Source organism: Dermochelys coriacea, chromosome 1, assembly GCF_009764565.3.
Source record: "Dermochelys coriacea isolate rDerCor1 chromosome 1, rDerCor1.pri.v4, whole genome shotgun sequence".
Taxonomy (NCBI): domain Eukaryota; kingdom Metazoa; phylum Chordata; order Testudines; family Dermochelyidae; genus Dermochelys; species Dermochelys coriacea.
The window spans coordinates 158,058,048-158,073,515 of NC_050068.2; the positions used below are offsets into that span (position 1 = coordinate 158,058,048).

General features: G+C 42.8%; 1 protein-coding gene across 1 annotated transcript; it reads left to right on the plus strand.

Moving 5' to 3' along the window:
* The first annotated feature begins 673 nt into the window (after positions 1 to 673).
* On the plus strand, positions 674 to 14,889 carry RSPH1 (radial spoke head component 1). The gene is made up of 9 exons (XM_038386876.2): positions 674 to 837; positions 2,412 to 2,525; positions 2,646 to 2,751; positions 6,892 to 6,982; positions 7,331 to 7,466; positions 7,787 to 7,858; positions 11,360 to 11,516; positions 13,004 to 13,144; positions 14,707 to 14,889. The coding sequence occupies exons 1-9, from the start codon at positions 784 to 786 to the stop codon at positions 14,778 to 14,780; spliced, it is 945 nt and encodes a 314-aa protein (XP_038242804.1). The 5' UTR covers positions 674 to 783; the 3' UTR covers positions 14,781 to 14,889.
* The last annotated feature ends 579 nt before the right edge of the window (positions 14,890 to 15,468 follow it).

Sequence of the window (15,468 nt, forward strand, 5' to 3'; positions counted from 1 at the left end):
AGGAGTGGTCATACATTATGTGCCTTTGGTTGTGCACTGATCTAGAGATGAGTCCAAACCAAAACCCTTGTTAGAGTTATGTAGCTGAAGTCCCTCCCTACAATAGTCAAAAAATGAAAATCTGAACATGGTGTACTCTGGCAAAGTTTAGAGTCAGACGCAAGTCACACACTCAGAAGTGTAGAAATTTGGAATTTTGACTGGTACCATATATTTGTTGGACTAATAAAGCCATGGCACATCAGGCCTTCTTCCATCATTGCCAAGCTAAACCACGGGCTGTAGCGATGCCATTTGTTTGTGCTCAGCGCTACGCCACATGTGCACCAGGCTGGATGTGCCCTGTGCAGGCCAGACCCTGCATTGCATCTCTCATCCCACAACTTGCACACCCCCCTCACGCCAGTGGGTGCTACTTTCTCTGTGCCTCCTGTCCTGCTCTGTGCCTTACAACTGTTGCCCCCTGCATGCCCCGGGTGCCCTGTACCCCCTGTGTGCCAGCCAGTCCCTCGCCCCCCGCCGGCCCCTCGTGCGCCCGGGACCGCGCCCTCAGGCGCTGCGCTGTGCGCGCTCTCTCCGCGCCCCCTCCGGCCCGAGCGTGACGCCGCCGCCCATTGGCTGGGCGGGGCCACCCGCTCTCAGGACCCGGGACAGCAGCACGCGCCCCCGGGGCGGCCAAGGGGGCGGGGCTTGTGCGTGTTGCTAGGGCGACGGCGCGCGCCTCCCTCCGCGCGGGCCGGCGGTTGGCATGGTGACGGCAACGCCGCGGGGCCCGGCCGGAGCATGTCGGACCTGGGCTCGGAGGAGTTCGAGGAGGAGGCGGAGAACGACTTGGGGGTCAGTGCGGGCCGCGGCCGCCGGCTCCTCCGGGACCCGGCGCCGCCCCCCGCTCCCGGGCCGTCTGGGGCCGCCCCCGCTGGGCGCCGGCCCCGCCGCGCGGTACCGTCCCCGCGCCCCACCCGGCCGGGCGCCGCGTCACCCGCCCCTCCCTGGGGCTCGGCCGCCCCGTAGAGCCGCGGCGCCGGTGCAGCCCCGGGGCCCAGCTCTGCCCCAGGAGCCGCCCGGGCCGCCGGCAGCCCCCTTTCCCCGGCGCCCTCGGCGACCCGCCCTACAGAGCCCGCGCGGAGCTGGGCAGCCTGGTGGAGAACAGCCGGCGCCAGCTCCCCCAGGGCTGCCCTTCACTGCCACCCGCGCCCCGCCTGGCTGCCCTGTTAACCGAGGTGCCTGGGTGGAGGAGGGGCGGGGCGGGGGGGGGGGCCCGGCTGTGTCTGTGCAGCGAGAGGAGGTTGAAGGGTGACTTGACTATAGTCTGTCAGTGTCCTCCTGGGGAACAAATGCTTAATAATGGGCTCTTCCCTCCAGCAGAGAAAGGCGTCGCAGGGTCCCGCGGCTGCAAGTCGTATCTAGAGACATTCAGGCGGGAAAGAAGGCATACCTTTTTTTAACAGCGAGAGTAATTAACCATTGGAACAACTTCCAAAGGGTCCTGGTGGATTCTCTCCCTCACTGACAATTTTAAACTCAAGATAGGGTGTTTTTCCAAAAGATCTACTCTGGGATTGATTTGGGAGAAGTTTTATGGCTGTGCTATACCGGGGTCAGACAAGACGATCATAATGGTCCCTTTGAATCTATAAATCCTCTTTCCCCGGTACTGCCTCAGTCTATAACTATGTAGAATATTAATGAAAAAGGACATCGCTTTAGTTTTGTCACACCAGAAAGAACTGATTTTGTAATTACTGTTACATATTTTAAGGGTCAATCATGCTCTAATCAAAGTTAACAGAAGGCTTGCCACTCTTGCCAGTCAGAGTAGGAGCAGAGCCATGGACTAGGATCACACAGAATATTGGATTTGTAGTATTAAAGCACGGAGAAACTAAAAACAAAATAATTAATCACTGTTATGTTGGGATTCTCAAAGTCCTGAGATGTGTATCTCAAACAAAATGTTTTTTAAAATGAGAAATAATTCTATAAATACAATGATGTTCTTAGTTGCTATGTTCTGTTGTACGTTAGTGACACTCAGCTTCGAAGAGTTGCTAAGCTACTGTATTCTATGGAGTTGTAGAGATAAAAAGGACTTGAGTGAAGTCCTGCCATTTTACTATGGTATTTAGTGTCTATTTCAACTTACCGCAGTTTACGTAGCAAGAATCCAGCCCCCAACAAATTTCAGTAGTTTGCAGGCGGAAGACACCTTTGGGTACCAGGTGGGATCTGGTGGGTTAGTGCAAGAAACTCACCACAGTTACCAATAGATTTCTTGGCCAGGTGCCTTCCTGGGACTCAGGAAGAAAAGGAGCTGTTCAGGACAAACAATTGGCTTCCTCCTTGTACTCATATTGGATTCAGCTTAGAACCCCTGCCTCTTAACTGCTGAATGGCTTATTCCATTTAACCAGGAATATGAAGGTGAACGCAATGCAGCAGGTGAACGACATGGACATGGAAGAGCACGATTACCCAATGGTGATACATATGAAGGAGAGTATGCCAATGGTCTGAGAAATGGGCGGGTAAGATAATTAAAGAGAATTATTTTGAAAGCCAGGCATGTGTTTCAGCAGTTCCATTAGTTTAGGCACTTCATTATCCTTTTAATTCAAAGTACTATATCTATACCAAATATATTACAGGGAACCTACAGATTTAAAAATGGTGCTCGCTACATTGGAGAATTCTTTGAGAACAAAAAGCATGGCCAAGGCATTTTTATGTATCCAGATGGATCAAAATATGAAGGTAAAATGTGCATCTTTTGTTGTTGAACATAGTTATGAAAGTTTAAATATTTGAGAAGATGAGTGCTTCAGTGGAATTATGGGAAACAATGAGCCGGGCAGCATATTATTGCCTCAATCCACAAAATTGTCCCAAAATTCTTTTTACCCCTCTTCATTCCTGCCTCACCACGGATGTTAGGAGAAGAGTGGATTGAAGTTTTTGGCAACGGTTTATTCCTGCCAAATCATCTGATCAAGTGGAATGCTTCATTATATTTAGTGCTGAGCAAATTCTTTGCATTCTTAGTTAGAATCAGAGTAGAAGAGAGTATAATTTATGTTAAAAACAACCCAAGAACATCACAAGAATATTCATTGACGTGTAGTGATTATGCTGACAGACAGTCAAGTTCAGTCCAGAACATTTTCAGATCCTTTCAAAGAGCTATAGGTTCTGAGCATTGTAAAAAATAGGATTCAGTTCTCCACTGCATCCAAGCAAAGCAGCAGAGAGTGGAGGCTAAGGAGGAGCTAATCATAGCTCACCGTTTCTCAGCCACCCAGAGTTGATGTAAGTTAAAACTTCAGGAAGGCAGTTTTAATTTACCCTGTTGGCACAGAATCCATCTCCTATCTTTCCTGGAGATGGCTCACTCCCAGACTTGTCTCCATCCCCGTATACCAAATGGAATACCGTCAGCAAAACTACTGTAAGATGTGGCAGAACCAGTGGCGCAGGTAAAATCCATTTCTTACTGGTACGGCAGGGCAGCAGCTAAAGGTGGGGGGCGTGTGACCTCCCCACGTGACCCCTCCATGTGACTCCTCCCGGACCCGCCCCCAGCCTCTCCCCCCAGTCCTGTCTTCTGGCGGGGCTGCTGCTGTAGAACGAGGAAGGAGATGCAGTTTTGTGGAAGGGCACCGGGGAAGGGCTGGGAATTCTGCTCCTTTGGTGGCTGCACTGCCCCCAGCCCTGTCCTCCAGCGGGGTTGCTGCTGTACAGTTGGAGCCGGAGGAGAGGCAGTTCCATGGAAGGGCAGGTGGCGTGGGTGGGGGCGGTACAGCCACACCAGAGAAGAGCCATGGGGCCACCGGCTCCTCCTGTGTCTTTCCGGTACACCATAGCAGTTATAAATATCTTGCTGGTGTGGCATACTGGGGCGTACCGGCCTACTTGCACGGCTGGGCAGAACTCTACACCGGCAGAGATTTCCCCAGAATTTTCCAAGGGGAATCTGTGGCCGGAGATCTTAGACTGAAGAATCGAGCCTTTAAAGCTTACTTTAAAAAAATGTTTTTACCCATTGGGAGAACACTTATTTATTTATCTTTATTGATGAGATTGCCAACGGCAGGGGAGGAGTCCATATATATATCTGCACCTATCTTCAATATGATAGCAACCTCCACAGGGCGCATGTATATATATATATATATATATATATATGGTAAGTTAACACCAAGTGACCCACTGTCTATCTGTGGACAACCAGTAAATACTCCTGGTCCGCAATTTGAGACACTATGATTAATATCCTAATGCAGCTTCTACTTCTGGGAGTAGCAAGAGTCTTTTCCCCCTCTATATACCTCTATAAGTATGCAGTGCAGGAGAAGTGAGAGATCCAGGAGAAGAAAGCTTTATATATTATAGGTAGATAAGAAATCTGCTACTTAGCAGAAGCACCACCACCAAATGTAGGCATTATATCTGACTTTAGCCTAACCAAAAGAAGGCTGAGGGGAGATATGATTGTTCTCTATAAATATATCAGAGAGAGAAATACCACGGAGGGAGAAGAATTATTTAAGCTCAGTACCAATGTGGACACAAGAACAAATGGATATAAACTGGCCATCAGGAAGTTTAGACTTGAAATTAGATAAAGGTTTCTAACCATCAGAGGAGTGAAGTTCTGGAACAACCTTCCAACGGAAGCAGTGGGGGCAAAAGACGTATCTGGCTTCAAGACTAAGCTTGATAAATTTATGGAAGGGATGGTATGATGGGATAGCTTAATTTTGGCAATTAATCGATCTTCAACTATTAGCGGTAGATATGCCCAATGGCCTGTGATGGGATGTTAGATGGGGTGGGATCTGAGTTACTACAGAGAATTCTTTCCTGGGTGTCTGGCTGGTGAGTCTTGCCCACATGCTCAGGGTTTAGCTGATGGCCATATTTGGGATCGGGAAGGAATTTCCCTCCGGGGCAGATTGGCAGAGGCCCTGGGGGTTTTTCGCCTTCCTCTGCAGCATGGGGCACAGGTCATTTGCTGGAGGATTCTCTGCACCTCAAAGTCTTTAAACCAGAATTTGAGGACTTCAATAGCTGAGACATAGGTTAGAGGTTTGTTACAGGAGTGGGTGAGTGGGATTCTATGGCCTGCGTTGTGCAGGAGGTCAGACTAGACAATCATAATGGTCCCTTCTGACCTTAAAGTCTATGATTCTATGACTTGTGATTAAGCATTCACCAGGGAGCATCACTGACTGCTTTCATCAGAACATGGATTGGAAGGCATGGGAAGATTAGATTTACACTGATGCATCTTGCAGTGCAGAAGAAATGGATGTCAGCAGAAGTGCAAGAAAGAATTAAGTGACTTGCACAGACATAAGTTAAATTAATTTGTTTATGGCAGTGTCTTTTGGCCTGATTCATGTACTGGGAAAGCTACGCTGGATTGTTTGCTCACTGAGGAGCAATTACTTAAGCATTACCTCATCGTGTGCTTTCCGAGGCTAAAATACTCCTAAAATGAGGTCAGACTATATTTTACTAGTGCAGTCTTTGATTTATATTTCCCCCTCTAAGGAAAGAAGTATTGACTGATGTCATTGTGACTCTCTTACTTTCTGTCTGTGCCTATCTTCAATGTGATAGCAACCCCCACAAAAAAACAACAACCATAAAACTAAGTTGCATAGGCCCAATCCACAAAGTTATTGAGCCTCCTCACTTCCATTGAAATCAGTGGCATTCCATTGAAATTAACATATGCCAGCAGTTCTCCTTCCATCCCCATATGCTCTTTTAGACTTCTTTTACAGAATTATTTAATTTAGCTTGATTTAGATCTTTGCTCTGAACAGAATTCTCAGGATTAATCTGAAGGGTCACTACAATCTTTTACAAACAACAGATTTCAAGAATGCAGTTTCTTCCTTTATGGTAGCAATGTCTAGGAAATGCAACAGTTTAAGCAAGATACTTAGAGTCTCATAAGACAGAAGAGCAGCATATCGTTAGTCTAGTTCCTGAAATAGAAGCTTATACAGAATATTTCCCCACATTTTAGTACTAGGAATGACTGATTCAATCTGATTTTCTTCACTGTCTTCCCTGAAATATGAGGAGACAGATAAGTCAGACTCCAGCTGCTTCTTTAATCATCTTCAGAGAGTTCCTTTCCAGGATGACATTTAATGTGAGGACTAATGCTGTCTCTGCAAAACATCAGGAGGTTGATCTGATTGTTGAAAAAAATGAATAAAAAATGTCAACAGAATAATGCTGTACACTATACCACCAGCTTTGAAAAAGGAGGTCAGAACCAAAGACAAAGTTTTTAAATTTAAGTGCTTAATTTTAGGCACCCACATCCATATTTATGCCCTTAAATGAGTGAACTGATTTTCAAATGTTCTGAGCCACCCACCTCCTGTTGCACAGTATCTGAAAATCAGAAAGCTCAGTTACTGGTTTTGGCTTAGGTTCTTTAGAACCTGTTAAAAGATTATTTCAGCTACAGTATAAGACACTCTGAAATAGTCCCACCGTATCATCCTTCCGTCTGATGTGTGTAAATTCTCTCAGATCTTAAAGGTGACCTGAAAAGGAAAATAATTTGCCTTGTGCTGTCTTTTTTTGCTACTCTGTGATGTGCAAAGAAGGCCTGAAAGGTAGGGGTTTAGCCCTGTATTAGAAATTTAAATCTTGTGAAGGCCAGAAGACTATATTTACTGGAGAGTTAGTGAAATGGTGATAATCTGAAGTGTCAGTACAGTGAACATTGTCTTAGTTTACATTTTCAAATACTATATATTCATTCACATAAAAAGTCGACTAAATGTCTAGATGATCATTCTAAAGGCTGACTTCTGTGACAAGTAAAATTTATCACATCTGACTCTGTTTTTATCACGTCCATTGCAGGAGAATGGGTAGCAGACCAAAGACATGGCAATGGAATTTACTACTACGTGAATGGAGACACCTACACTGGAGAATGGCTTAGCCACTATAGGTTTGTTTCATTATTACAGTGACCTTTCAAGTTTCTTGATGAAGTAAAAAAAATGTTGTCTTCAGAGTTGTGGATGTCCTTTTGAAAGAGAGAACTGTGGGAGGGCCTTAGTAACCAAAACCAGTTTGGAATGGGAGGAAAGCCTTCAGTAAGACATCAGCTGATTTAAATAGAGCCAGACACAGAAGGCAGATGAGCATGAATGTATGAAGAAGATGTTCTTGGTGTTGGAAATATGGGCTAATGTGGCATTTATTTTTGTCATATTTTTAATGCATTAAAATTGCAAAGAAATCCTGCATTGTTAATTTACAGTAATATAAAGTAAAATTATTATTTGCCTCTCAGGCATGGGCAAGGTACATACCTCTATGCAGAGACTGGCTCTAAATATGTTGGTGGCTGGGTAAATGGGCAACAGGAAGGAGCAGCTGAACTTATTCATCTAAACCACAGATACCAGGGCAAGTTTGTAAATGGAAATGTAAGTACTGTATGTTGGAAAATGCTATTTGAATTTGAAAAACTAGCACATGTTGTTGTTCTGGTATGTACTGTTTACACTGAAAAATTAAACCAGGTTCCCCATTTTGCACAGTATTCTTTGAATCATAAATGTAACAGATGTAAATGAATCAATGAGGATGCAAAGTTTCTCCAAAGTTTAGTTTTCTCATTGCATTTTTATTTAATATTGTGTCAATTACATAGTACAGTGTTAAGTGATCTTTTGTATTTTTCATTTACTCCTTCAGAGTTTGCTAGCTTCAAAGTCTTGCTAACTTTTTGTTTCTCTTTGTACAGCCGATAGGTCGTGGAAAGTATGTCTTCAATATTGGGTGTGAACAGCATGGTGAATACACACATCTGGACCAGGTAAATAATATAATAGAGACTATACCAAATGTTAGAAAACTCACCAAATCAGGTCAGCCTATTCAAGTGTGGCCTGCCTAGCTCATTACAGGTACTGTATATTTTAAAATTCCAACAGCTTTAGTATGTGCTTTTCTAAGCACCAGAGTCAATATAAATCTTGTCTGGCTACTGTGCTGTGCAAGCCCTGACATATGAAGGCCCCATTGCTGCTCCCATTGCAGACACTAGACATTTTGCCATTGATTTCAGTGAAAGCAGGATTATACCTCAAATATGCTAGCCTTCTGCAATACAAAAAAGCCAGACAGAATTTTGATTGACTTTGGCCTCCATTTTGAAGATGTCATGTCCGTGTACCAGATATGGACTGTCTTCAGAGCTTCCTTATATACACCAGATGTGGTCATCATAAGGTCCTTTAATGCTGTGCTCGGTATAGTTGAGGTTCATTTAAATAAAGTATTTTACACACCATGCCACTTAGTGGCTGAACAGTGTAATATATTTTAGCACTCCATTACAGAAGACTGGAAAATAAAAATATAGTACTAAGTAATTCTAAAATTTAGTGGAAAATGACAGGTGCAAATTTAGAGTCACAATTGAGACAACTTTTGAAAATGTGGTCTATTATTTTCCTGATCCTGTGAGGTACTAAGTACTGTGACAGGGTCGGGCCAGATGGCTATAGGAGAGTAATAGAAGGCAGATATATTAGCCCCAGGCTAAGTAGGTCCTTTTTACCCTGGGTAAGGTAACAGGGAAGGTTCCAGAACAATCAGGAACCTTCTGGAGACGATTAAGACAGGTTGATTAGAACACCTGCAGCCAATCAAGAAGCTGATAGAATCAATTAAGGCAGGCTAATCAGGGCAACTGGGTTTTAAAAAGGAGCTCACTTCAGTTTGTGGTGTGCATGTGAGGAGCTGGGAGCAAGAGGCACTAGGAGCTGAGAGTGAGAACGTGGACTGTTGGAGGACTGAGGTGTACAAGCATTATCAGACACCAGGAGGAAGGTCCTATGATGCGGATAAAGAAGGTGTTGGGAGGAGGCCATGGGGAAGTAGCCCAGGGAGTTGTAGCTGTCGCCCAGCTGTTCCAGGAGGCACTCTAGACAGCTGCATTCCACAGGGCCCTGGGCTGGAACCCGGAGTAGAGGGCGGGCCCGGGTTCCCCCCAAATCCTCCCAACTCCTGGTCGGACACAGGAGGAGTCGACCTGAACTGTGGGTTCAGAAAAATGGCCAAGCTGAGGGCTGCCGTGAAGCTCCAAGGCGAGCAAATCTGCCAATAAGTGCAAGACCCACCCAGGTAGAGCAGGAACTTTGTCACAGTATCCACAACTCCCATTGATTTCAATGGGAATTGTGGGTGAATAGTATTGGGGAAAAATTTTTTTTCTTGCTTTTGAGTGTGGTCTTGCAGACCTGTTTCTGACTACCTGACCTACATATTCTAATTATATAATAAAAATAATAATGCCTAGCTATTATTACAAATATATTTTTAGCTTAGTATTTTGGTTTCCAGGTAACAAACATGCTGCATTTAGTTCAGAACTTACTCTTTTTCTATATTGCCTGACATGCCAGATCTTAGTCTATTACATGCTATTTCAAAACTTCCGGTGAAACAATTATTTCAAATATAATCTCATCTAACTGAAAGTTTTGGGCAATTTGTAATCTGTTTTTTTTTTTTCAAAAAGGGTCTTCTTATTTTTCCATCTTTCTACAGTTAACATGTCAATCTCGTTCACGTTTATTTCTTCTCTTTCATTGATTTGCTCAGCTAATACAACTAAAGGACAAGAGAAAGGGCAGCAAAAAACTGCCTTCTGTTCCAGGGTATGGGAACCCACACACCACTGAAGGCTTTATCTTCATAGAGCCTAGTGTAACAGAGGTGCTCTCTGGGTTTGAATGAAGTGTTTCTGCTGCATGGTTTTCCCACATGTAACAAAAACAAAAAAAAGGAGTGTGGGAAACAATATTTCTTCATAATATCAGTTTCAATGAGAAACTTTTGCTTTACCTGTAAAATTTAACTCCAGTTGTTTTTGTTTGTTAAGACCTTTGACAGTCTTAGCCCCTAACTATAGCAATTACTCTCAAGTGAATCCTCTGATTATTTTTTTACTGTAGGTCACAGTGCTATACTCCCATTACAGTAATGAGAATAGGTTTCAGAGTAGCAGCCGTGTTAGTCTGTATTCGCAAAAAGAAAAGGAGTACTTGTGGCACCTTAGAGACTAACAAATTTATTTGAGCATGCGAGGCGGGGTCAGGGGGCCAAAGGGGAAGGTGCGGCAGCGGTCATCTCCCTCGGCCCCAGGATGCGGCGAGAGCTGCTGCCTGGGGGCTGTAACACTCCCTGCCGTGAAGCAGAGAGCCACCTGCCCGCCAGGCCTTCCCAGCCGTCCCAGAGCTGGTCGTGGCACGGCGCACTGCCTCAGTGGAAATGCGCCCGACGGGGACTGGGGCCGTCCAAGCAGCGGTCCCCTCTCAACACCGCCCTAGACGGGGGGTGAGGGGATCCGACGTCCCGGGCCGGACGACTGAACCCTCCGGGTTGAATCCTCCGGGCAGTCAAAACTTTGCTCGTTTGCTGTAGTTGAAATAATTGTAGTACAAGACTCATTTTCAAATAAAATTGATTTAAGAAAAGTTAGCTTTTAATACAGCTAGCTAGTCTATTAGTTAAGCTCTCCCACTTTTGTATAAAATAAATCTTTCTTATTTGTAAAGAAAGTGACAGAAGGGCTGATATTGAGAGCACAAAAGCTCATGTACAATATTACAATCTTCATAAGTTTCATGGGTCTTACCTGAGCACAGACTGCACAAGCGTGAGAAGCAGAGAGCAATTTTGTATTGCATGCACTCTTGCTTGTCTATTTCTGCAAGGGGTTGGGAAAGAAAGCTGCATCACCCCACTGGGAGAACCTGGATGAATTTTCCCTCTGGGGTGCTGAATGCCTCCGTGAGCTCCCCATGTGCCAGATCTATGGTGTAGGCTGGTGTGGAAAGGAGGCGGGTAATGATAGTGCCTTCTCTCCTTTCCATCCCTTTTGTGGAGTTGGGAAAATGGAACAGCCCAGTCTCTGTAGGTACTGCTGTTAGGCTCAGCCCTTCTGAGAGTTGCAGAATGATTAAGGAAGAAGGCTCTTTGGGCCTTCATGACACTCTGTGTTGCCTGAATGTAAGCATAAGAAAGAAGGGAAACTAGCAAAAAAAAAAAATAAATTAAATTTTAAGACCAACATTGTAACTGACTGACTGCCTCCAAGTTTTCTAGCTTGGAATGATTTTCTCTCTTCTCTAAAGTTTGTGACTATTAATGTTGTTCAGTTGTTACATATTGGCACCTTGCTCTAAGGGGCTGTATTGTTACCATTTCAAACTCAGGGTAAAGAGATTTCAGTACATGCAAACAGGCTCATAGTCATTACCTTCACATTCCCAATTGTGATGCTAGATTTTTTATGTGTGTTTTTTAGGATAAAGGGGAGGAAGAGGAAGAGGAGGAATCTGTGTCAATTATTCCAAAATGGAAAGCAAAAAATATTAGTAAATTAACTCTGTGGACACCAGGGGTTGAAAAACCACCACCTCCTGAAGAGCCTCTAGCAGCAGAAGAGATGCCAGCAACTGCAGGTTTGTCCCAATGAACTGTTGGACACCCCTGCCCCCCAAAATTCCCCAAACTGTTTCTGCCTGATTAATTTGAATATGTAATAATAAGAGAGTTGTACTTTTTGTCAGTTTACAAGGTGCTGGATATTAGCGACAACTAAACGTTTGAAGGTTCATCTTATTGCAGCACATTCATATACTGCACAATGCATACTGAGTATACTTCCATTTGATATAATGTATTATTAGTAACAGAGACAACTGTCCTGTGAAGCCTGTAACATTAGAGAATTACAGAACGCCACTAGCCATCACCTTCAGCCCCCAACTAAAACCTCTCCAACGCATCATCAAGGATCTACAACCTATCCTGAAGGACGAGCCATCGCTCTCTCAGATCTTGGGAGACAGACCAGTCCTTGCTTACAGACAGACCCCCAATCTGAAGCAAATACTCACCAGCAAGCACACACCACACAACAGAACCACTAACCCAGGAACCTATCCTTGCAGCAAAGCCCGTTGCCAACTCTGTCCACATATCTATTCAGGGGATACTATCATAGGGCCTAATCACATCAGCCACACTATCAGAGGCTCGTTCACCTGCGCATCTACCAATGTGATATATGCCATCATGTGCCAGCAATGCCCCTCTGCCATGTACATTGGCCAAACTGGACAGTCTCTACGTAAAAGAATGAATGGACACAAATCAGACATCAAGAATTATAACATTCAAAAACCAGTTGGAGAACACTTCAATCTCTCTGGTCACTCGATCACAGACCTAAGAGTGGCTATCCTTCAACAAAAAAGCTTCAAAAACAGACTCCAACGAGAGACTGCTGAATTGGAATTAATTTGCAAACTGGATACAATTAACTTAGGCTTGAATAGAGACTGGGAATGGATGAGTCATTACACAAAGTAAAACTATTTCCCCATGGTATTTCTCCCCCCCCCACCCCACCCCCCACTGTTCCTCTGATATTCTTGTTAACTGCTGGAATTAGCCTACCTGCTTGTCACCATGGAAGGTTTTCCTCCTTTCCCCCCCCTGCTGTTGGTGATGGCTTATCTTAAGTGATCACTCTCCTTACAGTGTGTATGATAAACCCATTGTTTCATGTTCTCTGTGTGTGTATATAAATCTCTCCTCTGTTTTTTCCACCAAATGCATCCGATGAAGTGAGCTGTAGCTCACGAAAGCTTATGCTCTAATAAATTTGTTAGTCTCTACGGTGCCACAAGTACTCCTTTTCTTTTTGCGAATACAGACTAACACGGCTGCTACTCTGAAACCTGTGATTCAGGGCTTGATACTGCAAACCATCTATAAGCATTCCCCATGAAATCAGTGGGACTACTCGCATGAAGAAAGGCTACAGGATTGGGCCTAAGATGTTAGCTGTTACTTAAGAATAAAAATAATGGCAATGAGTAGATTTATAAAATTCTTCTTCCCCCTCATAGTCTGGCATATATCTCCTTTTCTCCCATTTCAGTTACTGAGGAACCTCCTGCTGAGGAGCCTGTTGAGGTTGGGGAAACTCCTGCTGAAGCTACAGAGCCCATTGAAGATCTGTCCTCACTTAAGGAGGGAGAGGAAGAGGAGGAAGGGGGCAAAGAAGATCAAGTGGATCAGGGTGAGGAAGAAAGAGAGGAATAAGTGATTATAGTTGGTCATCTGAAATGGTGCATGTCAACTAGCTGAACATGTGTCACTGTGTGAGGGGACATTATCATTCTGAAAAGATAGTAAACTCTTGTTTTTCATAAAGGGCCAAATCTTCACAAGATGGCTTCTAATTTTGTATACTGAATTTTATGTGCACTATTGTTTGCACATAATGGATATTTGAAACTTGTGTGTACAAGGCGGCCGGGCTGACATGCCTCACAAAATTTAGCCCCTCAGAGTGAAGCTTTTTTCCCATATGAGAGGAATGTTCTCCTCACTGGAATGAAAAAACAAAATAGAACCAAAACACCCTAAGAGAAACAAACCTTTTATATTAATGTAAAATTTGAGTTAGAAACTTAAACTGACATACAGGACTTCAAACAATATCACATCACACAAAGCTTTGTTCTGAAGAAAAGAAATATCATTACTATTGATGGGTCTGATCTTTGTAATACACTAAATGGAATGTCAGAGCTAACCAACACCAGAACTTTGGATATTTGAAATATACATATGGATTTGGAGGTTGATCCCATTGGTGACACTTGCACACTCTCATTCAGAAAGCTAAATGAATTTATTAAAAGAAAAACTAGTTTTGAAAATGAAGTTATTGCTATTTAATGTTTGGATGTTTTAAGTATAGTTTCTGAATTTTCAGTATTTTTAAAAAAATTATTTCAAATTATTTATCAAAATTATTAGAAGGTATTGTAAAATGAGGCCTGTCTTAAGCCATATTTTATGAGTAAATCTCTGCCTAATTAAAATACGGGCTGCATATATTAAAACATATCCAGATTTGTAAACTTTTATTCTGATGTTTCCAACCACCAAGTATTTGATTCTCAGTTTTTCATCAATCCATTTCATGTTAAGGTAAGGTGCAAAACTGACAACAGGAGCCAGAAAAACAATTACATGGCTTGAAAACATGCTGAAACATACCCTAACAATGTAGAGCTAAGTTCTTTGATTTCAGTGGAGTTATGTCCACAAAGAATTTGGCCTCTAATATACAGAATGTGATGATGCTGAATGTACTTGTAATTTTTAGACCTCATTATTACTTTATTGATGAATGTTCTCTAATAATGAAATATTGATTGAGCAGCCCATACTTCAGTAATTAGTAGTTTTTTTTTTAAATGAACTGCAGCAGTCTGTTGATGAGCCTAGGACTATGAGTATGGGTTACACGGTTATGTCCTTATTTGTTTACCATAGGTTCTTTACTTTGGTAATGTGAATACAGTAAGTGGACTCTAAATTTAAAACAGTTTAACAGTAATAGGCATATATGGGATATAACAAAATCCCTATCTTCTAACAAGAGTAGGATTTTCTAAAGCACTCCACTTAGGCCCACTCTTAGTCACTAACTAGAGAGTATATGTAAGGAGCCTGCATTATATTTTCCAGGATAAAGTATTACTACAATGAGTGAATTAATTAAAAAATATTTCAAGCACTATTATTTTATTAAATGTACCCCAAATTTCATGGTTTTTCCCCCAACAGTAAATACTAGTTTAGAGGAGAAGGAGGAAGAATCAAAGGAATCAGAGGAGGCAGAAACAAATAAAGAAGAATAAAACCAAATAAGGAAATTACACAGAAAAAATCTAGGTACCATAGCCCTGTATTATTCTTATTTAATTGGAAGCTCTGTTACATTGTTTTGAATAAACATATTTTTCTGGATACTTTGTGTAGAAAATACCTTTTTGGGTGTTTTTCTGAACTCAGAGTTTATGATTTCTAACTCCAAGTCCATTTTATTTGCTATATGCAGTAGGTGTTACCACCGGTTGAACTCAGTGGGACTCCTCACATGGATAAAGTTACTCATTTGCGTAAGTGATTAGAGGATCGGGGCATATCTTTAGACTCCTTCACATTAGTACTTTAAAATGGAGTGTACACAAGCAAGAAGAAAAATTCTCAGTAATTTTCCATAACATATCAAACCATTATTCACTGAAGTCTGTATCTTAACTGTGGCATTGGTCTATGCCTAATTTTTCGCAGGAAGGTGAACCTTGGATCTTATAGTCCTCAAAGTCCTTAAGAGCAGTACCAAAACAAAACCTCTACGTTGGAAACTAATTCACATTATCAAAAATATTTTTGAAATTATGATGTTATAAAGCAATTAAAATGACATTTGTATCTGCTTCTTCAGCAGTTTTACTAACTTCAAAGACTGTGGCAGTGTGGAGTTGCACAAAAAAAATTGCACTAATGTACAGTTTTTGTGCATCTTCAGTGATTGAGTGGAAT